Here is a 27,783-nt window from a genome sequence, read left to right on the forward strand (position 1 = left end):
ATTTGACTGAACTCAGCATCTACCTGTTTGTTTTTTGTTACACTTTGCTCCCCAAATTAAAAAGCCTATAATGTGGCTTTTCCATTCCAATTGTAAACCATGATTTTTAAGATAAAATATGTACTGTGCATTGTAAGGGAAGCTCAGAGTGTTGGGTAGAAGACCTACAGCTATGTTGAGATTATCTTCCAGGACACGGTCAGGTTCACAACTGCAGAAAAGATGCTGTGGATCAACAGAACACGTCTTCAGAGAAAGTGCATTGTTCAACTGCGGGTGTGATGTTTGTACATTTTGGAAATAAATCTCCAAGGAGGATCTGGTCTATGGTTATTGTGCAACGTCATGGAGTTGTATATGAAGATTCTTTTCTCTAGCCAGTGTGTACTATTTAATGTATGCTTTTTGAAGATAAACATTCCCCTAGACATTTCCAAGGAAGATATTTTAACAGTACTTCAGCAAAAATAATTTCCATGCAGTATTTGTATTTCATCATACACTTAATTATTTTCAATGTACAGCTGATCTTTCAGTAGACATGACCATTGTAATACCTTTTTTTTTTATTTTTAACCCCCAAAGTAAGGAAGCATGTGATTAAGCCTGTGTTAAGGGAAAAATTGCTTATAATACGCAACAGCGGTTCCCACTTACTGGACTGGGAAGCCATATAAATCTGGATAAAAAGGCTGTATGCTTTCATGTAAAGGCACTTCTTAAAGACTGATCCTAGTCTGTCTGATTATCTGAATGCATCTAGGTACATCGTGTTTGCTAGTCCAGAAATTGGGTTTAAAATGAAAGCACACCTTTAAAATTGTGGGAGATAATATAAGGAGGAAGGTTTCAAAGGTCACATATCTACTTCTTAGCTCTGTACAATGTTGTAGGCATCACAGGATTAATCTCTGTTTTTTCCAGTGTATGGGACATCTGTATGATTTCTTCATGGTGTGCTAACTGTGTCAGAATATAGCAGAGCTAATAGATGGAAAATGCTTAAGTGCATCTTTCCTTTTATGTATCTGGCTTACTGTTTTTTCTTTAATGAGGAAAGTACTGCCTTGTTCATACCATGTATATAAAAGTTAATGGAAGTTAAATTTTAATGCATTGAGAAATTTAGAGATACTACAACAATCTTCATTTCAAAATACAGAAGGAAGAAAGTAAACTCCATGCATACCTAAACATTGGTGAACAAAAGTTGTAAAACTTTAATTAAAAGAAAAAGTTATAACATTCTTCAAATAATATTGTTGGCACAGAAAACTTTATTCTTAAATGTCAACTCAAAGCTCGTTTTTCTTATGATCCTGGCAGATCAGAAAACTAAAAACTATTAATATCAACATTTTTCTTGTGTCACATTTTGATGAAATGATACTCTTTAGCAAGATAAAACTTTTTAACATGAAGAGGTGTCACCTTTAGTTAGCAGAGCGGACTCCTTCAGTGTGAGCCACAATTAAGCTTTTATATTCTATTCCTTTTGCTGTGAAGTTGGTAGTCCAACAACTGGGATTCCGTTTGTTATAGTGCATATGTGGGCTCAGTCTGGAGTAAGCACTAGCAGACGATGGGAAACCAAACTTGGACCATGCTTGATTGCAAAAAGAGACTTGGCATTGGTTAACCGATAACTTTGCCAATTTTGTATGTCATCTCAGGAAGATGCATGTTTCAGTTTCAGCAGCATATTTCAACATTTGTTGAAGGTTCTGTAGTTTTCTTAATGGCTGAGAGGAGGCTGCTGGGGTTGTTTCTTGGGGTTGTTTCTACATGCTAATGGTAGAGTTTCTTATAGTCTTCCTTTGTATGTAATTTTGGATCTGGAAATACATGATTGTTGGTGGCAGTAGAGTCATCTTTCTCCTTTTATTGAAAAGGAATGTATGATTTTTATTTTTTGTCAGGGCTAACTCATTTATCTAATTTTAGCTATTAAACTGTCAAATTGGTTTCCGTAAGATAGGGAAACTTTTGAATATACAGAAGAGCATACAGACAATAAGCTTTGTACAGTCCCGAGCCGTGTATCAGCGAATAGTCATTTTGTTGGGAAAACCATTTTTATTCTTCTTTAGACTAGCCTGGGCTTCATATCCCTTTTTGTGGTTTTGGTACGCTTTGAGCCATCTATGTCAAGCATCAGCAGAAATCCTCCAAGATAATATGTAACTATGTAACTGGTACAACATATATCCCTTGTATATAAATTTACAGATTTTATTTTTAAAAGCAGAATATTTCGAGATTATCAAAGTAAGTGATAAAGTGCTTACAGTGATGTAGCTGTGCAAAGTTTTCTGCTTTAAATGCAAACAGACAGGAATTGATATTACTGTATCAACATAAAGCTATAGATATGTAGTTTGCAGAAGCTATTTTAAATGTTTGTTGTACGTATTTCAGAGCAGGTGAGAGAAAAGCTTTCATTTTAACTATCCGTGCTGCCTTAGCTAATGCTGCCTAAGCTTTTGGAGCAGGCAGCACAGAGTGGGACGTGGATGCCTGTTAATGGTAGGACTTAGAAATTTTCTGTTTCGCTAGGCATACTTCCTTTTCCTGTGAAAAATATTTTTGTAGATCCAATTTAGATGGGTCTCTTCCAGATAACTGAACCACCCCGCAACAACAGTAATCATCTGGAAATCCTCGGTGAGAACATGTGAGTAGGTCAGCTCATACACGTGGCACTTGTGAGGAGTGCTGAATCAACAGTGTACGTGCTGAATCAGGGATGTGCTGTTGTCAATAGAAAGCTGGAAGCTGGGGTTTCCCCCACTCTATGGGCAACATCTGCCTCTTTTGCATGCGTGCAAAAGACTATTAATATGTGCATGCATGGCACTCAGTTTACTGTACAGCGTTGGTGCACTTTGTTCCCACGTTGTACTTGGGAAAGAGAGATGCTAAGAGCAAGCTGGTCGGCCCCATTGTAATGTATGAAATCTACTTCAGGCCGCCTTCTTTCCCAGCATATCTCAGGTACGCAGAGCTACCTTCTGGGCAAATAATTCCAGCAAGAAGTGAGTTCTTGGTCACTGTCCTTCCCAGTGACCTGTGGGGAAAGTACATCATCCTGTAAAGGGCCATAGAAGGAGGTCCTGTAGGAAGCTTATGTTGCATGCTTAAAGTGAGGACAAGCTGTGGACTGGGTGATTGCACTGGCACGTAACAAGTGGTGTGTCAAATACGGCCGGAGGGCTCCCACGCTGCACACTTGACCTGTGCCTAAGTGGTAAACGTGGCTTACTGAGGCAGCAGCACGCTCCTGTGATCGTGCAGATGCACCTACCGCTCGTGCACGTGTCAGCGTTAAGGGCTTCCTAGGCAGAGTTACGATAACCTTTGTTAGTGGTCATCTTTCTTCGGTTGTTTTGACAGCTTCTTTTTTTGATCCTGCTGGATAACACTAATGGCTTCTGGCTTTTAAGGTGTTGCTGTGAGCCGTAGGTGGTCGAAAAAGGTATAACTATATAATTATGTTTTCATATTTAAACTTATCCCCATCTCAACTGCTGCAAGCTGCTTTTCATGGATATCCTTGTTTCCATCTACAGCATCTGTGCTTTTGCTCTCCACAGGCAATTTGATGCGTGCTGTCAGGCCATTGTTGGTGTTTTGTTCTGCCTTCCTGCTCGATCCATGTCATTTCCCATGAAGTACGTGTTCTCCGGAAATCCCATTTTAAAAATTGGATTTCTGCTGTCCCCTTTTGCAGAAATGATGTTCCTTGAAGGCTGCAGATGTTTTGTAGATCTTTAAATACAAGTCAGCTGTAGCAGTGGGAAAACTACAGTAACCGCTGATGCATACTTGCATTTCTTCATGTACTCAGCAAGGCTCTAGATGCTTTCTTTACTCAATGGCAGGTAGAGAATTGTGCACAGCTTTTAGGATTGTTTTCTGATAATGTAGGTATGTGAACACTTTCTCTAACTGTCAGATATTTCTCTGCAGTCTTTGCATATTTACATTCAGATAGCTTGAAGTGTCTACATTATTACTGCAAACCCCTTGAAACGAGATTTGAGAAGGAAGCAGAGCCTCAGAGAGGTTCACATCAGCTTCACAAGGATAAATGCGAGCACCAGAACCAAGACAATAAGTAGAAAATTGAGTAGCAGGTTGAGACCTCTGTTGTTGGCAAGATCCATCATGTGCGTCAGTCTGCCCTCTTGTGCTTGCAGCAGACTCTTGATTGTAGCTTTGCGTTGCTCCTTCAGTAGCAAGCAATGTAGATTCACATGAATTTCATTGTGTCCTCAGCTGTTTACCTGTTTTTAGTTTCTGCCACTTAAGAAAAAAAATGTTTGTTTACAATAACTAGAATCTCTCCCCCCCCCCCCCCCCCCCCCCCCAAAAAAAAAAAAAAAAAGGAATCTGGATGCTCCCGCAAGCCTTTTTTTCCAAATACCTTAAAAATAATTTAAAAAAAAAAAAAAAGGTTAATGGTAGCTTTCATTTTACTACTGAAGAACTCCTGAAGAACTAATTAATGGAGAAAGGACATGAATTTTATACAGTTTGGCTCTATAGTTATTTTTTTTTTTTTTAATGTGTATAGTACTTTTCAGGCCCATTTGATTTTTAAAAGAATGGCCACTCTCAAGACTTGTTCTGTTCCAGCAGTAGACTGTTGAAAATTTACTGTTAGAAGATTTCTGTAGATGCAAAAAGAAAACTTTCTCATCTGGGCAAGCTGTACCTCTGTTAATGGGAGTATTTCCTACCCTTCTAGGGTTTGGCATCGTGCAGTGCGGTAGTTAGCATTTTGCCAGCAGTGTGCTGCGTAGGATTCATTACAGCTTTGCAAATGCCTTATTAAGAATCTAGATTGGGCTGGCAGGGGATGCATCCTTAGTGCTTTTAACAGCACATACACAATAGCTTATTTTAAGATAGTATTAATAACTTAGCAGTTGTGTTTCTATATATAGAAATATATATATATAAAAATGAAAGAAACAAATAGGACCACTCAGCCCTACCAGTGAAATGTTGCCAGAACTTCCTTTTAATAACCAGCTAAGTTTTTAGGGAAGATCGGAAGAGGGCAGTGTTTTATAGTTTTATATTTTATTCAAAAATACACTTTTGACATACTTTTATCTTAAAAAAAAAAAAAACCAAACAACCACGGGGTTATAAAGCAATCAGTTCCACTAAACTAACTGTCAGATATTGCAATAAATAAATCTAGGGCCTGTTTTAAATAATTTAAATTACCAGGGTTCTTACTGATATGAGCATCAGTTTTTAAAGGAATCCTTATAAATATGTTGTTCTGTTTTTAATCCTTGCAATGAACAAGAGGTGTTCACTCACCTCCTTCCATAACCAAAACGGATTTATCCCCCCACCCCAGTTTTTAGCATCTAGGTCAAAGCTAAAAGGACTACATTTGTTGTTAAATAAAAGATATCTATGGATCTTGTAGGACTTCACAAATATTTTCTAATTGTATTCTGACAGACACTATTAATCACCATACAGATGCAGGTATCTGGTCTGTAATCTATAGTGTATTAGTACGCTTCCAGATAGGAACAAGAATACTCTGCTCTAATTTCAGCAGAGAGGATATAAGTAAAGAACATCTCGACATGGGTGTATATGTCTGACACGATAATTGTTCTGTGTGTAGTTGTAGCAAAACTCACATAAAAGTTATTTGTTAGGGAGAGCAAATGTTTTGTGAAAGATTTTGTTTAAGCCTATTTTACAGTTGTCTTTCCACCAAGTGGTTCAGTTTTGCTAGCAAGGGCAGTTGTTGCTAAACTGATGCAGAAAAGTTAATAAAGAAATGCAAGTACCTGCTGCCCTCTAAAGTGCCTTACTGACTAGTCTTGATCAGAGCAAAATTTCAATTCTGAAATGGGTCATGTCTTCACCTGGAGAAAAATGGGTAGATATATCATTTTTTGCTGAAGAGCTGGCTGAGGAGGCACATGTTTAAAACCAGCATATTCTTGCACCTGATTAAGCTATTTCCCAGTGTAAAATTGCTATGGAAGTTTGTAATTTGTTTTTTTGGAGGGAGAGTGATAGCCTGTTTAGCTGTCTTTGTGTAAGATGAACTTAGCAAAAAGACATAGCCTTGGGTGGAGCGGACCAGAGAATTGAAAACTTAATCCAAGCTACATGCTGTGTTTTGAAATTTTTATTACAGCTCATAAAAGTAGTCAACTTTTTGACTACGCTTTCAGAAATTCATTAGGATCACATATGTGCACTAGTTAGTGAGTGTAAATTAAGTATGTGTAAAGTGATCTGGACATCACAAAATAGGCAAGATTACTGTTGAAAACCAAAACAGAATAAATAGAGGTATAAAGAATTAGAAAGCTGTGTGATGACTAGCTCTTTTTCACATAACTTTAATAAGTACAGGATTGAATGGATGCTTCTTTCTAAACGGAAATGTATGTAAATATCTTATTTTATGCATGAATATTTTTTCAAGCAGTCATTTTAATAAATAAAAATACAGTAGCTGTTAGTGTTAAAGCCCATATAAGTATACAAAAAAGATTGTACTATGTACAAAGGGTTTTATTTTTTTAATCCCTGGGTTCAGTTGACATTTAGTTATAGAGAGGATGGTAGCAGATTTTCTGATCAGCAGAATCCCAAGACACAAATGAACCATACAGTACGTGCAATTTATCTGCATTGCTTTAAAATAACAGTAGGCCTTCCAGTTTATTTATACTTTGTTTTTGTTCTTGTTTATTGTTTTTTAAATAAATAATGGCTTTTCAGGTACATAAGAAGAAAGCGGTGCATTTGTTTTTTATGAGGAGGGGTGGGGTTTTTATTTTTTTTGGCAATGCTTTACTTCAACTTCTGTATATTACTGGCTTGTGAAATCTACAATCCCAATGTGTCCTCACAATGCACGTGTTGATACTTTGCTCTTGACACCTTTTTCTCTTCAGGAAGTTTACAGTACTGTAAAACTGTTGTCTCTTTCCAATTGAAGTCTCTTGAAACACCTCCAAAGGAAACTAAAACTGGAAACCCTCTCCATCACAAAAATACAGTTTTAAAAAGAGAAGAAAGCAACTTTAGATTTTTCTATTTCCTGCCCACCCCCCCCCCCCCCTGAAGTGCACTGTGTTTGTGGCTTTTCTGAAGAAGAAGGATTAATGGGGAAAGAAAGTACGCTTAATAAAATCTCATGCATTTGTGAGAGTGGTCAGAATGCATGAAATGGAAATTGACATTTATATTGACAGTTCAAATTGGTAATATTCATATACTAACTTGCAGGTGGGGGTGTGTGTTGCCGATCTCATCAGTGTTTGCCCTAATCCTCATACAGTAGCTAACTAATTCCCTTTAGTGATTAACCTTATCTCAAGAGGTCTGGTCGTAGCATATCTGTTTGCCAGATAGGCAGTGCATCGCCACTGGACTTGCTTGCATTCCATTGAATACAGAGTTTTTTCAAAGATTTCTTCCCTTCCTGCTCAACTGTTCATTGTCAACGTCTGCTCATGGAGTATTAAGTCTTAAAGGCAGAATACAAGATTAAGATAAACTTGTTTTGATTTTCTGTGTTCATCAATGGGAGTGCTTACATAGAGTGGTATAGCAAGATGCCTGTTTAAAAAAAAAAGGATGTCTGTTTGACCTCTGTCTACTGATTCTTGAGCTTTCTTTAAATTTGAAAACTGTGTAAAGTTTCTAGGAATTTAGCTTAATACCAGCAACACTGCTCAGTCCTTTTACTGACAACTGCTGGAGTAGAAACTTCATCTTTTATGTGTATAGACTGTGGTTTACATGTTGAAAAGATATATCTGCAATGCTTTCCCTCCTGTGCATAATTGTTTATAATTTTTTTTTTAATGTATAATTTATTTTAGGAAAATACTTGCTCATTCTCTTAACAGGCATTTGCAGTTGAAGGTGGTGATGTTATTTGTACTTCTATGATACACTTCAATCACAGTAGTAAGGGTGACCTAGACCTTTCTCTTTACCACCACAGATACAAGCCACCTTGTGTGACATTGGCAAGTACCAAGTTTTCTGTAGTTTTAAACTCAGGAAATTATTACATAAATCATAGCAGGCCATAATAAAGTTGTCTGAAGCCAGATTTTAAGAACTCAAAGAGTTATTTCTGAATTGTGCCAATTGTCATGTCGGTGAAAGACTGTAGAAAATTCTATCTTTGATACCACTGTGGTAGTGTCATTCTTTTTTCTGCAACATAGTGAAAAAACTTGCCAGATGTCACTTAGTTCTCTAAGGATGTATCTAGTGAAAAATACTGTAAATGAGGTTGCTTCCCCCCCCCCAGATCTGAGTTGTGTGTGTATATCCCTTATATGAGGAGAAAAGAAATAGTTTTTATTTCTGGGCTATAAGACACTTTCAATTTATTCCCATATTCCCTTAAAAACCACTAAAACGATCTGAATGCCTTCAGTTGATAATGCAGAGATGCAACACCTTGAACTAAGCAGAGCAGAAATTTTCCTAGGATGTATTGAGGGCTCTGTGCCAGTAGCTCTTCTTTGGGCAGATGCGGGCCAGATTTGGAACCCCTCCAAGGGCTTAAGGATTTTCAGAGAAACCTAAAAACGATCAGGCCCCCAAAAAGTGATGTTGCTGTTTGTGTGATCTAGCTAAAACACTGAGGAACTTACCAACTCCATGAAGAGCCAGTACTTTACCCCATTCAGAAAAGACATCTCTTGACTGAGACAGACAAATTAGGTCATGCACAGCTTTGTAACAACAGGCTCTAAACACTGTTCTGCACAGAAGAAGTGTGTTTTTAATACATGTAGCAGGTAGTAAGAGAATAGTGCGATGGTTGGCATACAGCTCTAGTCCAAGTGCTAGCCCCTCTCACGAGAGGATCCTTGCATTGGGAGTTGCAGGTGTAGGTGTCTCTTCCCTCTGGGGTCACTTTCCTAGAGGACAGTGCAGAGAAGTGCTGGAACTTCAGAGGAGCATCACAATGATACAGATCAGCAAGAGGCAAATTAAAATCAGGCAGAAATTCACAAACAGCTCTTGGAGCCTTTGGCGTGCTTGTGGGTTGACCTCAATAGTTGAGGCTCTCCTCAGAGCAGAGCGGGTTATGTATTGGACCTTCTCCATGGCAACAAGAAAGCAGAGGGCACAAATCAGAGGTTTTAGGAGTGCAGGAAAGAAGAGAAGTTGTCAGGAACAGTGCAAAGTGCCTATTATCTTCTCTTTTTGTTTTAGACAGCCTTTGTGGAGCTGGGAAAGCAGGAAAGTGAAGAGTTAGAAATGCAGAAGTAAAGTGTTTTGATGAGTGCAAATGGTGATTGTTTTAAAGTTCTAAAAAGCCCGCAGTAAATAGATTGCCTTTACAGTGTCTTTACTTTAAAACAGGATTTTTAAAATTTTGTTTTTCAAGTTTAGGTTTATGCTGTATTGTGCTTCTCCTCCTGAAGGCTACCAAGCACCTGCTTCTTAGCAGTGGTGAGGAATTGTAAAATGGCAGTTGTGGATATGTGGGTTTTACCCCCATCATTGCTTTAGATCCTAATCTCTCTGTCCTTTACAGTCTGGGAAAAGGTCATGGCTGATTTCCACCCCCTAACCCCCTTTATTTGTTTAAGCACAGGTGAAAGCCTGATGATATGACTAGAGTCACAGACCTTTCAGCCATGAGATCTGGATATTGCTGCTGCCTGTTACTGACCTGGGCAGATAATCTGACTTACCATTACCTTATTCTGGAAGGCAGGAAAAGAAATCTTGTTGAAGCATTTCCATTCCAAGTAAAAATTCTTTATGGTGCGTAATTAAAAGCTGATGTATCACTGTTATAGGGAATTTTAGTAATATATTTCTCAACAGACAAAACGGAGTAAGGACTAAAGACTTTTTTTCTTTTTAAATACATGTAGAACAATGTGTTAAAAAATGTAGGTGCAAAGGCAGAGGACTACTATGAGGAATAAAATAAAGCATGTATATAACTTACTTTCATAGTGACTATAATTTTTCAGCTTTGTTTGACTTTATGCTGTACCTGTTTTCATCTATTTAAGCAGTTAAACTGCTTGCCAAGTATATTCTGCTTAGCCCTTTGCTGATAACTGTCTGCCCCAAGTGCAGTAAAAGCGAGACATGCACAGGAATTCTCAAGTGACCTGGCTGAAGGCACATTCGTTCTCCCAGCGCAATACAGGCTGGGGTGCATTAGGCTGTTTGTCCCCTTCTAGACAAGGCACGGTAGATGAACCATTAATGGATTTACACCAGTACAGAAAAGTTTGCGTAACCAGCTTGCGCAACAGACACTGCACAGAGAACGGTATTTCCTGCAGATGACTTCATCGCAACTTGTTAACGTCATTTTTTTAATGCAGGGTGCGTGCAACCTGTGGTCTTTGGGCCGTGTGCGACCTGCTACAGCAACATATCTGTCTTCTTCGTGGCTGCTGTTTTTCTTGGGGCCCTCGGATTGGAACAGCATGAGTTTTTACCTGAATATACGCACACTAAGTCCATTTCTGTGTACTGCTTTAGATTTAACTGCACACATGCTAGCACCTGCACTGCTGTGTCGCTGCATGTGTTTCACTTGCGTGACTCAAGGGGCTTTGAAGCGCTTCTGCAAAAAGCAGTATTAGCTGGTTGGGCATCGCAAATGCAAGGCCAACACAGGTGAAGGGGGGATGGTGAGATCTCTCTGGGAGGGAAAAAAAAAAGATATTCTTCCCTTAGGAAAGCGTGAGGGATGTTGCCGAGGGAGCAGGCGGTAGGTCAGAAGGCTCAGTTGAGTTGAGTCAGCATTAACTGTTTGGACATACATGACTAGACAGGCGATACAAAAGGATCTTAAAAAAAGGAAGGTACCGTAAGTTAAAATGTATACCTTTTACAGCTAGAAAACGGTGTAGAGAAGGGATGAGGAAAGGTCAAAATAGAGTAACTTGGTTTTCTTCATTTAAAAGCTCATACAGTTTTGGAAATTTTTGAAACACCTACGTGTTGTTTTACCTACCAAGCCTGCCTGTGGGAGAAGTTTTCTTGTAAGCAAAGGAAGTAAATTCTGTGTCTGTATTTCAACAAGTTTGGCTTTACAAGTGTATGGCTTTAACTAATAAACACATACCTTGCTTGTTAATCCTCCATGGTGCTGTCACCCACCTAAAGTGTGCATAAAGAGAAACAGATTCAGTAACACAGCTGCATATGGATGGCTATCAAGGTCAAAATGGACAGCCTGAAAAATAATTACACTGAAATGAAGGCTGGTCATTGCCACAAATAGTAGCTGTTCTCTGCTGTTTAGTCCCCTGTCGGTGTTTTAGGTCAATGTTAAGAAGTATTATGCATGCACACACCACTTCTTGAACGTGCAGCAACAGGGCAAACTATATTTGACTGGTTTTTTTTGAAGTCGAAAAGTGTTACTTATGTGTGACAAGGCTGCGTACTGCGCAAGAGAAGCTGTTGGCTGCATTGCTATGCAGCTGTGTGTTTAATCCAGTGTTACTAATGAATGTGAAAGGCTTGTCTTATGCAGTGTGAATCTGCAGGAGGAGGTTATGTGGCTGACCCTGTATGTTACTATGTAGGGGATCCCCTACACCTGGTGCCCTAGAATGAGTCACAGATCACAATTATTGCTTCCTTCTTCACCGATACGTGACCGTTTCCCTAATTTGTATTAGGTTATTTTTATCTTTGTTCCTGGGTGTCCTTCACAATGAGAGGAGGTATGTGACCAAAGTGAAAACTGTGGGCCACGCTCGTTCCTGGTGCAACTGCATTTTCATTGAAGTCACACGGGATAAATTTGGCTCCTTTGGAAATACCACAGCAATTTTAGACACAGCCTGTTTCCTGTCATATGTTTACTAAATGCAGCAGTGATATCAGTGGAATAGCAGAGGTTTGACGTATTTGATTTGTTGCTGTCCCATATGACCAAGTGAAGCCCTGAAAGGGCATTGTTAAAAAGTAGTGTTGCGTAACAGTCTATTGCATGGTTCTTAATGGTGAGATGTCCCCAAACCCCAGTAATTCAGTTTCAACCATTGAAAATAAATGTCTTAGTCGCCATAAACATAGTGATGCAAAAATTACCATCAAGTTATGTGATCCTTGGTCTAGTACATGTTTAGAACTGTTACCAAAAACTACCTGGCCTAAGACGTTCTGTAGCTGTTTGTGTGAGGAGTATGGTACTCCTGGGGAGGAAGAGGCATCCTCTGCGTGTTCAGAGGAGGTAAGTTTAAAGATCTGTGTGTATAGTGCCAAAGCAAAGAAGAACCCTGCATACAGGACTAAATCCTGTGAGTTGAACTGGACCTGGAGCCCTTTGTCACCACGGTCTGTGGGTTGCGTGGCCCCCAGAGGAGGAGATATTGCAGAGTTTTAAAGCTCTGCGTGTGCACAGCAGCTGCAGTTGATGCGTAGGCATGGTTTTTGTCTTCTCTGGCTGTCCTATGTTAATGTATATGTCTTATTCCAAGTTGCGTTGATTTTTTTTGAACCCTGCTGTAAAATAGCTCCTCACTGGCAGTGTGGAGTAACTGCAGTTGAGATCTCCAAGTCTGAAAAATCTCCTTTTTTGTCTGAGGAAGATGAGGGGTGAGAAGGGAGTGAAGAAGGATGCAGTCTGACTTAACTCTGGAGACCTCTAGAGGGTCTCACTACTGTCAATTTACTTCAGTAATTAAGTTTCCAACGATAAAACAAGTTGCTTACAGGTTTTCAAGTACAGAAGTGATTTATAAAGGTATGTCATAATTTTAATTTTCATTCTTTTACAACAAATAAATAGTATGGAGGTGACTTGCTAGAACTTACCCCAGCAGCTGAATTTTGTATTTACCTAGGCTAGGGGTGCAGAATTCTATTGCTTATTCTGATTTTAGTCTGAGAGTTGCACTAGGCAGTTGTGTTGGTGAAGAAGGGTATTAAGGATATTAGCCAATTCAACAGCTTGACTGCAGAAAAAGGAAAGTCGATTTTTAAATATTTTTTTTTTTTTTTAAGAAGAAAGCATAAAATGGGAAAGAAAGGGCTGGAGGTTGAAAACAAAGACTGGGATGGGTGAAGACAAGAATACAGTCAATAGTGCAGGAGAGGACAAATTGAGGGAGGAAAGTAGAAGAAAATGAGCAGAGGAAGAGAGTGGGAGTGTAGAAAAAGCAAGGAGTTGCTCAAGGGAAAAGAGAAGACTGCAGCTGGAGTACATGAAGTCATTGAAGAGACCTAGACACTGACTTGTGGCATATGATGTCATTTTTTCAATCACATGCAGAACACATTTCCTTGGGATGGGGTAAGAAGCAAAAATCATCTCATAGAGTTTGGGAAGTGCTGGTAACAGGAAAAGCAAACTCATTTTATCCTTTTTATCTTTTTTAAAGTCTATTTTGTACTGAAGTGTCAATGATTTTCATGTGTTTGGGAGAGGACAGGGGAAGGCTCACACTTTAGAATCTTTTTTTTCCCCTCCACCTCTTATTAATTCTTTCCTGTTAGAATCTTTCCTTTGACTAGCTTTGATGTTCTCAGAGTTCTAGAAGCAAGATCGTCAGTAAGAGCCTTTACCTGTATTTCAAGTCCATGAGGATGCGAAATGTGTAGATACCAAGAAATTACACTGATGCATAGTTGAACACACCAGGCTCGGCATTTTGGTTTTTGGAAGTTATGCACATACCTTGTGGGTAACTGGGACTTATATCTGTGTGCTAGTCCATTAGAGTAGCCTGGGAGCTAATGCTATAGGCTAGTTTTTAACTCTGGGTTAAATTCCTGCAACTGCTACAGGACCATGCAGTGGGATCTTGGGCAGGTGCTTCATCCTCCATACTCATCAGTTCCCCTAATCGAAATAAGACATATAATAATGGTGTACTTTTTCCCATCTGTTGGTACAATTTGCCTTTTATGTAGTAACTTTCTCTTAGGAAATGAACTCCTTCCTCCACTGTGCGCACTGAGTACCTAATAACTTGTTGTTTCAAGTTGGGTTTTAGGTTCTGGTGGTTCATACATCACTACTTAATAATAGGAAATGGGATAAGTGAAATTTGAACTGAAGTAAAAATTGTAATACATCTAGGATGTATAAAAGGTAGAAATGGAAGGGGATGTTGCATGTTGTGTTTCTATCCTTTTTAGAAACTCGGGGGACCATGATATGGCATTGACTGAAAGAAGAATATAGTAGGTAAATTCAGTTTCTGAGAAGTAACTTGATGCCAGGAAAGTCCTCTTAAGCCATGTACCAATCTCTAGAAAGCAAAAACAGTCTTCTAGTTTTAAAGTGTCTTGTAGTTTAGGGAACATAACATTACTTTCCTGTGGGATTTTTTGTTTCTCCAGTTGGGCTACTTTTTCTATTCCTAAATCAAGTTATTCTTAAAGCAAATAAAAAGCTGCTCTTGTAGCTGTGGAGGTGTATCCCGTACATTTTTGTTTGCTGATGGTCTGAAAAAATCAGTGAAAGTCACCTTTACACTATCTGATTACAAACTGATTTTGGTGAATTTCATATTGTAAAACGAAGACAGTACATTCTTAACCTCTTCAGAGGATGAGAAATAAATGCAACTTATTAAAATAGAAATGTGGTATACGCATAAATCTGAATCTCTCTAAATACAAATAACATAGTTGTCTTGACGAATAAGTGGCAAAAAAAAAAAGCAGAAAACTGTTACTTACTGTAAATTAAATGCAGTATTTCACATCTGATTTGTAACATTTATCACCTGCTATGTAGCACATGCTTCTGTCATGACTGTCAGCTGTTGTTACTCAGGGTTTGGATGTCTGTGACATGGGATTTTATTGGTGTGAAATTTTTAGATTTAACTTAACAGCAGAGCCACACTGTCATCTACTTTAAATTACCTAACTCTGTGGCAGGATAGAATTCAGATGAATGGGCGTCTAACCTGCTGTAGCTATGGATGCATTCCAGTAAAGAGCTGCCTACACCAATTGAGTTTCTATGTGTGTGTTCAATTTGTGTGTGTACACATAAACTCTGTATTTTTAAAGGTGCGTGTATGCAGCGTTTGTGTTAGGAGGGAAAGATTCTCTGCGTGGTAGAATAAACCCAAACTTCTCTCTTCACTTGAAAATACATTTTATGTAACTTTAGCCTTGGAAAAAATCTCAGAATCTTCTTGCTCATTGTATGCATTGGTTTGAAGGCCCTGGGAGGTCTGAAGTGCCACTTCTGCTTGCTGGAGACAGCTTTTAGAGAACTTCATAACAGATTGTTTGCCTTAGGAGTAACAGGATGTCCAGACACTTCCAGTACTTGCCTATTCAGAACTGGCACAAGGCTGCTGAGCACAAACCCGAGCACCTGCCTATATTTTTGCTTGATGCCTACCAGTCAGTAATAGGAAAAGGAATTAGGCGTGTCTGTTCAGTAACAGGGAAAACATGCCTCATGAAATTAAAGTCTATATTAAGCCTGTCTTTTCTAAAAGCAGAACCTTAAGTAGACATAAGTAGTAAGGTGTGAATTGATGGAAGGAGCAGGCATGATTGTAAGGAGAAGAAATTCTTTAGAGACCTTCATATTCATGAATCATATTACTTTTTAAAATATTTGTATATCTAAATATTAAATGTCCTTTGTGTGACATATTTCTGTTCGAGATGCACGCTTTTTTGTTTGCAGTGATTTTAAAGCTGGGGTTGTATTTTGTTGTACAGTGTGTACGCGCTTCCCTTAGTTGGAAATAAATGGATTACTTTCTGCATTTAAAATTCAGTTCATGATGTTACAAATCCTAGCTAAATTATTTACCTGTTATTGTAAGCGTTCTAGCACGAGTTTGGTAGTTACAATGACCAGCAGGAGAAAATTAACCTTTAAAGGAATTCACAGCCAAAATGCTATATGAATTCTGTAGCTTGAACTGCAGGTTGAATAACATGATGTAATTTCAGTTCTAGTACTGCTATAAACTGCTTAAATTTTTAAATTGAGTGTACACTTTCATCATACAGCAAAAAAACGTTTGCTCTCTCAATGTGTTAGCTCATAAAAATGCTTTTCTGAGTTAAATGGAGAAAGACCTTTACCTTTGCTGGGCTGTGGGTAGGCAGCTTTGGGGAAACAAAAGTGTCTCTACAAAACTTAAGTGAATTACTCTCTTTGTGGATTTTATATTAAAAAACAAAAACCAAACCAAATGTATTAAATTTAAAAGGCGAGACAAAGGTCTGAGGAAAATTATGAAAGCTTGTCACCTTCTAGTGTAATGCCACCTATATAAATCATCTACCCAAAGACAGCTAGTGTCCCGCCAGCATGTAGAAAAATCTCAGTTGCCTTTATTGTTGCTAAAATATGTTGTCCCCCACAGCATTATATTTCTGACTCAGAGCTGTAATGCCTCCATGTCCGTATTTTTGATAAACAATTATAACCAACTGTTAATTTGAGTAGAGGAGTTTTTGTAACAAACCACAGCTACAGTGCTTTGCTGTAAGAATTAAAAGCATAAAAGAGAGGTTTCTTACCTCTGGTGAGACTGTTAGTGAAGCACAGAGGAGCCTGCTCGGGGCTGTGGGAAGCGTCTGTAGATCTCTGGCAACTTGTCCGAGTCTGTGACCAAGTTGTGGGAACAATTGAAGTACGTTGAGGGGAAAAAATAACAAAAGTTTCAGAGGCAGGACTCCCGGCGTCATTCAGCAGCTCCCAAGTTGTGATTGGTCCCATTTCTGCCTTCTGACACAGGCAGTTGCTCCTCTAAACTTGTTCACAGCAGTAATATATTAAACATGGGCAACATCTTTTTGTCTCGCGAAGGGAGCCGTGTGCCAGGGAGACCACCTGCGCGGCCACAGGATGAAGGAATCTGGGAAGCGGCACGCTTCGGTGGGGTAGCGAAGGGAGCCGCTTGCTTACAGCCTGCCTTTTCTTAAACAAGAACTTAAATGGGAATTTGTTCAGGGAGCTGTTTCGGATGAGTTACTTTTGCTACAGCAATGTTTCTTTTTCTTCATCATAAAGCCCCCTAAATATCTAGTGTGGATGATCACATTTCGTATGGGGTTTTGACTTGGAATGATTTGGTTTTGGACAAGGGGTTTCTTAAACTACAGTTTCAGTATATATAGTTTTGATAATTCTGCTACACAGCTGGTATTCAGTTTATAGTGCATGATGTGTGTTTTCCAATGTCATCTTTCTTCTGGCAATGCTTGAACCGAAGCAATTTTTCTGTATTTCAAGTCTCTCCCAACCTTTAAGTTAATTTGTGGGTTAGAGGATTTGTTTTCTCCAAATAAAATCCAGCGTATATAAGTTCATCTCCAAAACTTATCATTCCTGTATAATTGGAAGTATTTACCTTTCCTTTAAAACACACACCCACCTTTTTTCTCCCCCTCCCTCTTTTTGTGGCTGGAAACTATCCAAGTGATTTTTAAGAACCTGTTCTGTTTGTTTGGGTAGGAGTAGCAGCTGGATGCTACCTTGCAGGTTATCTTATGTATATTATCCTGTGCTGGGAAGTGACAAATGAGACCACAGTGCATATATGGAGTAGGTTTCGTGCATCCGGGAAGTGGAGGATTTACTGGATGTGAAAGGACTGAACCGTTGAGTGTGCAAGCATCCAACATCAGGCTTCGTATGTGGATGCTACTTACAGCATATGCCTTTTCCTGATTTGGAAACTGCAGGCAAAATTACAGAAGCTCAGCCTAACTCTGAACACTTACAGATCCAGTTTTGACAATAATTGTTTAGCATAGATTAGTGCTTGTCTTTTGAGCAGGAAACCAGACATGGTGAGGGTTTTTTTTTTTTGTTTAGTTTGGCTTTTTCATTCCCTATAAGCCCTGCTGTGATACATGCTGCAAACCAGAGACAAAAAGACCTTGGAGGTGATATACCACCTTCTTTCAAATTGAGCTCTATTTTTATTTTTGTAAATAAGGTTTAGCTCTTCTGCAAAATTGGTTATAATATGGTTGAAGTTAGCAACTCAGTTTTAATACAATAAATCTGCCTGCTTTCTGTTATCCTTTGATATCAGACCCAGGAAATTTAGGGTCACATACTTCAGTTGAAAGTTAATTGAGTATCTCCACAGTGAGGAGTGATAGTTCTTTACCACTGCAACGGGTTTCATGATTTACTTATGGCATTGTTAACATTATAAATCTCTTTATAAATCTCAGTCAAGAAAACTATATTTGGTCTTTTAATGAGGGAAGTTTCATGTTTTTATTGCATGCTGTCATCCAGCAAAAGTACTGCTATCATTGCATTGTTTGCTTTTTGTAAGGTGTAATACGAAACTTGTACTATTGAAATTCACCTCTGTACTTTGTTGAACACCCAGCACTGCAGTAGCTGTGATGCCAGTTCCTCCCTTTACCAAGTCACTGTAAAATGATCATGTTATTTAGTTGCTGTACACCAAATTCTCAGCTTTTTTTGTTAGTGAATTGGACCTAATCATAATTTTGGAGCTTTTTGGAAATGAGATGCCTTAAAAGAATGCTGGCTTTGTTTGTGAGCTGCTGACACAGTCATAGCTTGGCCGTCTTTTTAAAGAATGACACTTAAATGTGCGAGGTAAGGTATTAATAAAAATAGTAGTATCTCATCAGAAATATAATACATGCCTTCTGTAAATGTCTAACTTGGATAAGAAATTTTAAAATTGAAAATGTATTTGTTAAATAACATAACTTGCACAAATTCAGACCACATGGATGTCGTAGATCTTGTATTGATGTTGTTTCTTTGACAACAAGCTTGTTTGGGAACCCTCTCTGGAGAACATTTTTCTAGTTCAGTTTAGTATTGCTTTTTTGTGTAGCTCACGGGGATTTTGGTGGGGTTCTGAGGCAGATGCCAAAGTGCTGCTCATGGGACATGTCAGTCTGACAAATACAGACAGTGTATGTGAGCACATCATTGTACTGTTTGATTCACCCCTGGGTGAATGGGTCCAGACACCCGTGGATATCAGAAACGAAAAGCTTTAAAAAAGGAATCTGTGTTGGAGGTTCTGGTCTGCTTTATTTTGTTCTGGGGAACAAAAATGTGCAGCTGTTGCTTGCTTGACCTTAAATGGAGATGATCTGGGCTTTCTCCAGTGGGATTAGAAATCTGCCACCAGAGCATGTTTCTTCTCATAAATTTATTTAGAGATCCGGTTGATGTTTGGGATAATGTCCAAAAAGAGACGTGTTATACTACAGCATACCAGGTCCTTTATTTAAATAATAATAATAATAAGACTTATTCACATTGGCAATAAATTCCTGGGCTATTTTTGCCTTTCATGTGCTAGTTTTAAAATTCCAGCTGTAGACACTGGCTACCTGTATAATCTGTGTAAGGAATTTGAAATGTCAGTATCTGGTCTGTTGATAATCCACGAATCTGCATAGAAATGAACTGTAACCCAAGCCCAATTACTTATAATATACAAGTAAAGAAATTCAGCAGTAAGTCTGAGTACTCAGCTTAGTGCATAATTTCATGGTGCTGCTGCAGTTTTCTCTCTTACTGCGAGTGTACCTCTACAATATCACACTGCTAAGGTTCTTGTGTTGTATGTGTTTGGTTTAAAAGTAGCTAAAAACGAAGAGAAGGGAGAAGCGGATGCTCCCACAGATGCGCACTGGTTTATTTGTATAAGTGGGACGGAACAGCAGATTTTGATATTGAAGCTGAACGCTAAAACGAGATCTTTTCTTTTTGTAACCAGTGTTTTTCTGGCCTGATTCTGAGATGCTTCCTGCATCATATGTAATTGCTTGTAGCCATCCAGGTATCATCAAATGTGGCTTACAAGACACTTTTTGCTGATCCCTGCAAAGGGAAAGGACCCAGCTAACGTATCCTTCAGTTGCATTTGCACTGCAGGCCTAATACAACCTGAAGGGAGATGAGAGGTTTTTTCCTTCTAGAAATATGGGAAAAGCAGTATTTTCAGCTGGTGTGAACAGCATTCCAGATTTACACCAGGTAAGGAGATAGCCTAATCAATTCGGAGATAGTAACGTTTTTTTATGCCTTTGAGTTTTCTTGCTTGAATTTGATGGATTTATGACCCATACGTTTTTATGTTTTACCTGATACCTACTTTAATGCTTATCTGACTTCAGTGATTCACATTCACATCTGGAATCTCAATGTTTTTTGGATGTATGTGGACGAAGTTGCCTTTCTGAGGCTGCAGATTTTCCTGCTTCTATGGTGAGACTTACAGTCTCTGTTAGCATTATAGGAAACAGCTCTGCTGAGAAATCTAGGCTTTGCGTCGTGTTATTCTCCTCTGGGACAAGAAGTATTTACTTTTCCTAAGCACTGGACAGTCATTAAATTAGTTTGATCTTCACATTTTGTTCTTCATTATAAACAAGGTGAACTTAATTTTGTGAAGCTGCAGCTTGTGAAGCATACCATTGCAAAGTGATTAAAAAAACCTGTACAAAATAAATTAATAGAAAACTATACAACTTGGGCTGAAATAGTTCTTATTTTGGGAATGCTGAAGGCTCTGGCAGGACTAATCATCTGATTTGTTACTAACCAAAGACATTTTCAGAAAGGTCAGCTTGAATGTTTTCATTTCAGTTGCTGTTACTGGCCTGAACTTTTAACCATTAAAGTAGATCACAGGGCTCAGAAGTGTGTAACGCCTGTTTATTGTCTTTGGTGCTTTGACCCAATGTTAGGAGAGAAGTAGGGGAACAAGAAATTTTGTCTGGCTCTTGCTCTGAAAATCCACAGTGGCCTTCCTCCTCCCATACCCCCATAGGGAGCACTTATTTCTCTTGGAGGCAACACAATTAGCACAGACTTGAGCCATGTAGCTTTTTTATTTTGCCACAGAGTATTGACAGCACAAAAAAAGTGCTCTTTCAAATACCTGGTTGTTTTTGTGTCAACAAAGTGTACTTTTTTACTAGATTAATGAAGGTCAAATAATTGAATAGTAGCAGTTAATTGCAGTGGTGCACAGTGTCTTCAAAATAGCAACATGATACAGAATAGGAAGTTTGGTGATCGTCATTACAGTGGAAGGTTTTTTTATTTTTATGAAATGCCTGGGAGAACTGTATTTTGATGTTACTGGTGTCCTCAATTGGTTAAGCTGAGCAATGTGCTTTAGGTGGTGTGCTGAGACCCTTGTACCTAAGAAGCTGTGTTGAGTGTCTTTGAGATAAACTGTTCTAGGAAGCACAGAGATTAGTTGTGTTATTTGACATGCTATGAGTGATGGATGAACGGCGGGACAAAGGCATATGAAGGAGAGATAATGTTGGAAGACCATGTTCCAGTTGCCAAGTGGTGGTGCTGGATTACCTCCACTTAAACATTAGTAACTGCAGAACGGAGGAGAAACGATTGGGGTTTAGATTCAGCTGCTACCTATCTTCAGGCGAAGGTTGTCCTAACAGAAGTGCATAAACATTGCCCAAATGATGAACGCGTTAGCAGCATTTAGAAGCTGAAGGACTCTCTCATGCAGAGTACTACAGTAACCACCCTCACGTACTGTGGAGGGGGAGCTGGTAGACCGGTGGCCTCAACTTCTTGCCTCACTGGGATCTTCATTCAGATCGACATGGAGATAGTGTAGATCGGACATTTAAAGGGTTTTCAGGCTAATTTTCAGTTGGTCCTAGTTTGAGATGTGCATATGGGAAATGTGAACGAGAAACACCTTTCTTTCTCTTGGTTGATGTTACAGAATGGCGCCTGTCTTTTCATCGCTTATTTCTTCTGCCCATTGCTCTGCCTTTTTTTCCTTCTTTTTTTTTTCTTCTGTGGAGTGGCTATACATAAGACTAGCACAATTCCCATGGTGAATGTCAGCTATTTATCACTTCCTTTCTTACATGCAATTCATAGCTAAAACAGTAAGGTAATTTTTTTTTTACTTCATTAGAAATCACTGAAGCTTATTTAAACAACACAATGTCTTTTCCCTCTTCAGAAATGAAGTGCTGTTTCACAATTACATATGCAGGAAAAAAATCCTTTATTTTAAAAATAAAATTTTGTTTCACTCCTAGCACGCCAGAAAATTAAGATCCCAAACGTTATTACTTGAGAATTTGAGGTACAAAACTTCATATTTTTCTTTATTCTGTTGTAGAATGTGCCAAAATAAAAATGTTGCTCTACTCCTCTGGTTCAGACCATCTCTGAGTAGCAAGAACAGATTTCCCGGTCTTGCAAGTATTTTCTGACTACATATTTTGCTACAGGCAGCTGCCTCCTCGTGGAAGTTCTGTTGTCACTCACTGGAGTGTGGAAACTTTGTCATGTATAGTCTCACAGGTCCTGTTGACTGTAGCTGCCTGGCCACTGAGATGATGTGGAGAGCTTTTCTACCTCCTTTTATGACTTTCTTTTTACAGAAGAAACTATTTGCTTTCCTCTTTTTGTGGCCTCTACTGAAAATTAATTTGTCCTGTGGTTTTGAAATACAGTCCTTTGTATCAGTTGGTTATATGAGTATTTGGTATAAAAATAGTGTTGACGTCTCTGTGAATTAGAAAATGAAAATAAAGGCGGTTCTTTCTGAAACATGAACTTTGCCACCTTCTAGATGAGCCTCCTTCTTCTGTCTTAAAATACAGTTGCCTAATTCATGTTATATTGGATTACTCTAGTACTAGTTTTAAAAGAAGAGACTAAATGGGTATCTATAGTTGGGTTTTTTTTCTTTCAATAAACTGCAGCATTTACATTAAATCTGAAACTCTTCAGACTGCAATAACTCCTGTGTAGATTAAGAAGTATACAGATGAAGGATATACTGTTTTGCTTGATTAGTTTAATTTATTAGCTACCACTGTGAACAGAGGATGAGCATACTTGATGAGGGGAAGGGAAAGGAAAAAAGGGGACATTTCAGTGTAAAAAGGATCTTCAAATATGTTTAGAAGGTTGTATAGCTGAAAAACACACCTGCTTGAATATTCAGTATGACTTTTTCAGTGTGTAGGACTACAGAGGCAAAATTAGAGAGCATCTCCTAAGTTCTCTACAGACCACCTGAGCTTCCTGGTGCTTCTTTCCACCTATGGAGGATTTTGCAGGTTTCCATTGATCTAAAATACATTAGTAACGACAGTGCAGAAAGGTGACTTGAGAATTAGCAAGCCTTTTGAATTTGACTAGTGGATAGAGTATAGCTTAATGGAAGTAGCAGTGGACTGGAATTTGGAAAATGATGATTTCGAATCTCATCCGCGTTACCAGATTAGCACATGTTTATTTCTGTTTTCTTCCAAATACTGTAAGAAAGCTATTTTGAGCTTCAATCACAGAGATACTAGGTAAAGAGGTGTGCATACAGCTTTGAACTAGTTGTTATTGAACGAGCTTTTAGTTCTTTCCAAATCTTTGTATTATCGATGCACTATTAGACAGTATACTAGGAAGGGTTTGCTGCAGGTGCCCCACTTCTAGCAGAGTGCCTCATCACTACTCTGGGAATCATTTTCCCCCCTCATTCTTTCACTATTGGACTCAAAAGGGAGTCTCCAGCTGGAGCATCAGGAGACCTGCCTTTGTGTGTGACATTTTCTAGCATGATGAAAAATAGATTCAGATCCTGTCGAACAGAATATGCAGCTTCATCTCCATTTTGGCTCCAAGGATGTTCTGGATGGATAAGATCTTGCTTTTCTTTTTAATTCAGTCAAAAACTTGATTCAACACATGTTTATTTCTCTTCAGGCAGGGATAGTCTCATTTGTATCTGTTAAAACCAGTATTTTGGTTATAAAATGGTTTCAACACTAGAGAACCTGCTGTCTTCTGGTGCTCTTTGCAGAGCCTTGGACAAATTGTCTTTGCTGTTGTCTGTTCCCTTTCTGTAGAATGAGAATTATAAGGCTAGTTTCTTTTTAAGATACTTTGAGACCTACAAGTGACAAGTACTAATTGCTGGTGATGCAAGTGATATTTATTTTTTTACTGTGAACTTTTTCTACTCTTTCTGCTTATATTAAGAAGGTACTAGGGCTCCCCCCCCCCCCCCAGTTTATCTCCTAAGGAAAGAAAACACCTTCACACACTGACACGGATGTTCAAATGCACCCTTACATCATGCTGCTACTTTTGTTAGAGACAAGTGCGTTTCAAGTACCCCTCATAAACTCAAGTGGGAAAGGTTCATAATCTGGATTGAAGCCAAACAGTTTAAATATCTGTCACTTTTTCCACACACAAATTGTGTGACTACCTTCCATGCTTGTGTGGTTCCCAATTTCATAGACAGTCCAGTGTTAAACTGGCTGCATTTCTTCTGTTTGTCAGTGATGCAGAAGTTTCAGGCCAGGATTTTCAAGTGTCTGACTTTTGAGATTCCAGGACCTGATTTGTCAGAGGTGCAAAGCCTCTGTAGTTACCTCTGAAATTTAGAAAGTCACACAGGTACATGGTGTCTTCCATGTGAGTTAAAATTTTTTTATTTTTATTTTTTCCCCCCAAATTCTGGGGTGACTGAGTAATTGTTGTTTACTTGATGATATGTGATGTATGCGATGCTGTACAGGGATGGTGGCGGAATCCCTGCCTGAAGCAGTGGAAATCTTTTCACAGTAGGTCCATATGCTGTCCTGCTTGGTTTGCTGGGTGAAACACAGCTAGTTCCTTCAAGGGAGAATTCCTGCAGTGGGGGCAGAAAACATGAGGATGCCTCTAGTTTTTCCATCTGCTGAAGTTCTTCAAGGTAGTCATCAACAAATGTAAATGAGTACTGTACTCGTGTTGTACAGAGCTCTGACATCCATAGATCTTACTAACTCTGCATGAGGCTGTTTTTGTTGAGAACTTGTTTTTGTCTTCCAATCCTCAGTAAGGTGGCTTTACTAAATCCCCCACTTGCTGCTGTTTATAGAATATCCTTGTATTTTTTCCTTGTCTTTTTAAAATCTGTGTTCATGGTAATGAGAGCTGGAGAAGAACAAAGCGGGGGGGGGAGTAAGTTTCTGCTTACTATTTTGGTTTATCAGCCTAAAAGGGAGTGGAAAACTGTGTTACCTAATCATTCCTTCCCCATGTGCTATCAGTTGTAATGTACAGAAGTTGCATCTGCAAAACTTGAAATGCACAGGTTCCAGTAATTTGGCTAGACTCCCATTCTTTCTGCAAGTGCCCATAGAGACCAGTTCTGGACTGTCATTTTTAAATGAAGTGTGCTTTTATGAGTTTGTGTGAATACTTGGGTTTGTTATCATATAAATATTTTGAACGTTTCTGCTTTATTTTTGTGGGAGTTTTTTCTTTCTTTTTAATTTCACTTAAATCTGGTGAATACTACAGTCATGGCTCATGTTTCTTTTAAAGTCATGAAAAGCTAAAATGGAATGCAGAAGAGAGGCTCATTTTTCTGGTTCGGGGGCCAACACCCTTCACAGAATCTAAAGATCTTCCATTTGAAAAATTGGGACCCTTGATAAAGAATTTGAGGAGCATCAGTTTTCCCCAAATGTATACCCCTGCTTCACGTTAGATTTAGAGTGACTTAACTCTCTTTCAGTATGTTTGCATGCTTTGTTAAGAGAAACTGATGCTCTGTGCATATTAGGTTCTTTTAAATTTTCTTCTCCAATTACTGCACAGCAAGTATTTTTTCCTCCCCCTTCTAATATTCACCCAAGTTGCACTCTCTTTTCATTATCCTCTAGTTAACAGAAGGGCTCCTGTCTGTTTCTGTGCAAGACTGGTGGCCAGCTCTGCTCATCCTTCCAGAGTTCATGCAGGCTGGCAAAAAATACAACACCTTTTTGCTTGCTTTCTAGGTCACTTTTTGCATCAACACTGGCCCTCAGTAAACTGGTATTTGTAAATATTAGCAATGTGCATTTAATCTAAAGGTTTTTATAAATGATCAGAACTTGGTTGAGGCTGCCTGAGTGCAAATGACAGATATTTTACTTTTAGGGGTGCTTCCATTCATGACTGATTTGGGCCTTATCTTGTCTTCCCAACTATTCCTTTTTTCTAATTATTTCTGTCTTACTTGTACAGTTCATAAAATTTTGTAGGAAATAACATATGTCCTACATTTGTGCAGCACTTATAACAATGGTCTTTTTGTGGGCTTTGAATGACTGTAATCACTTTTTGGTCATGGTGCTTTCCAGGCCAGAATAGAAAACAAAACGAAACAAAAAAATCAATTTAACAGTTGTTTACAGTTGTTCTCCTTGTGGAAGCTCCCTTTCATCTCCAGATTTGTTAATTATTTTCGTTTTAGTAAAGAATATTTGAATTTAAATGTAATGGGAAGATAAAATGAACACTTAATAAAACAAGTGCTTCTATACTTAGGAAAGACCCAATTGTTATCAGTGGAAAATTCCAGGCACTGTTGCTTTTAACGTCATATTAAGTGGCACCTAGAAGTGTTTTGTGTTCATAACATTTGCCAGAATATAAATGGCAAGGATTTCTGACAAAAATAATATTGGTGTTGCATGGAGTATAAAGGAATGTTATAACAACACATAAAAGCAAGAGAAGTGTAATTGTTCATAGGAAGATAAACAGAAGAGGGCATATAATCTAGGCTGCAGCTCTGGGAGTGCCAGTTTCACTCGAAGAACGTAGTAGCTTAAGGTGGCAGAGATGAGAGTCACGGAGGACTGCTGAGTGCCTGTAGCCTCTTGTAGTGAGACGGTCCTTGACTCGTACAGTAACGACGTCCATCTGTAGGGATCTTGCAAAGTCTTTTCGGAGTTAATATAATGACTTCTTAGCTTGTTGTTTGAGGCTTTTGCACAATACTATCAAGGATGCTAGAGGGAATGAAACCATGCCAGTTAAGCGGTGGCCAGCATTCCGGTTCACTTCCCTTACTAATCCCCTGTTATATTCCTGTTTTATTCAGGAACCCCTGCTGGATGCAGGTTCTGAGCACATACAGATCTTTCACACATACACTCTCTGACTGTAGGCTAGGACTGTGCTCTTGGTCCTGTGTGTGCTCTTGTAATTCAGATAACCAGCACAGGCAGGACTATTTCGAAAGATAAGAAAGTGCAGGAGGTTTTTGTTTTTATTCTCTTATGCCACTTTCATGTGGACGTTCCTTTTCTTGAACTGATGGCATAGCTAAAAACACCAGGTCTTGGCCAGTAACTTGACAGTGTCACAGCAGCTGCATAGTAGTATTTTTTTCAGAAGCTTAGAAAATACTCAGTCCATTAACTGATACTTTTGGAGGGTTTGGCACTGTCTGGAGTTGAGATAATTCAACTTGTGGTTGTGTGTTTGTACTAATCCAGCACAAAGCTGTGCCACTGCAAAACGTGCCGTCTTGTATGCTGCTTTTCCACTTAACAGTGTGTGCCAGCACTAGATTTCACATGGCCTTGTACAATGAATCTGATAGGAACCTGACCCAGATACAAATAACCTTCATGTGTATGGGATGGAGGGAGAGTGTAGGACTAGGGCTGTCAGGAGGGAGCTGAAAGGTATGAATGTTTGAAGTGGTGAGAAGGTGCAGGAGAACAGGCCCCCCTCTCTTTGATAGCAGTGTAAATTTACACTGTGTTTAAGTGACCATGTGGTTGCTATCAAAACCCTGTAACTATGCCATCAGTAGCAAATCTCTGCTTTTTTTTTTTTTTTAATTTTTTTTTTCCCTCCATGGTGAATAGCATACCTGACCTTAGCATTTGTTTTCTCCCATCTCTGTTAGTAAATCCAAAACACAACACTATACCAGCTACTAGGAAGAAAAAATAACTTTATCCCAGCTGAAACCAGGACACCCAGCAACC

At 38.8% G+C, this 27,783-nt stretch overlaps 2 protein-coding genes across 5 annotated transcripts in view; one reads left to right on the forward strand and one right to left on the reverse strand.

Annotated features, from left to right (window-relative positions):
• Nucleotides 1-27,783, forward strand: part of CEP85L (centrosomal protein 85 like) — a 122,696-nt gene that overhangs the window by 52,300 nt on the left and 42,613 nt on the right. The gene's annotated exons all lie outside the window — the stretch shown is intronic.
• On the reverse strand, nucleotides 1,201-16,831 carry PLN (phospholamban). Of its 2 annotated transcripts, none has more exons than XR_003926344.2 (3): nucleotides 16,522-16,831; nucleotides 11,126-11,160; nucleotides 1,201-4,305 (listed from the first exon to the last, which is right to left on the reverse strand). XR_003926344.2 is itself a non-coding variant. In XM_030035558.1 (3 exons), exon 3 carries the CDS (start codon nucleotides 9,130-9,132, stop codon nucleotides 8,974-8,976), a length of 159 nt encoding a protein of 52 aa, XP_029891418.1. In that variant the 5' UTR covers nucleotides 9,133-9,255; nucleotides 11,126-11,160; nucleotides 16,522-16,826; the 3' UTR covers nucleotides 8,781-8,973. The 2 variants fall into 2 exon arrangements, 1 of the variants encoding a protein (XP_029891418.1); XM_030035558.1 differs by lacking the exon at nucleotides 1,201-4,305 and adding an exon at nucleotides 8,781-9,255 and having other exon boundaries at nucleotides 16,522-16,826.

This window comes from Aquila chrysaetos, chromosome 2, assembly GCF_900496995.4.
Source record: "Aquila chrysaetos chrysaetos chromosome 2, bAquChr1.4, whole genome shotgun sequence".
Taxonomy (NCBI): domain Eukaryota; kingdom Metazoa; phylum Chordata; class Aves; order Accipitriformes; family Accipitridae; genus Aquila; species Aquila chrysaetos.

Coding starts and splice junctions, on each gene's coding strand:
- PLN (XM_030035558.1), bottom strand. CDS start 9,132: ATGGAGAAGGTCCAATACATAACCCGCTCTGCTCTGAGGAGAGCCTCA.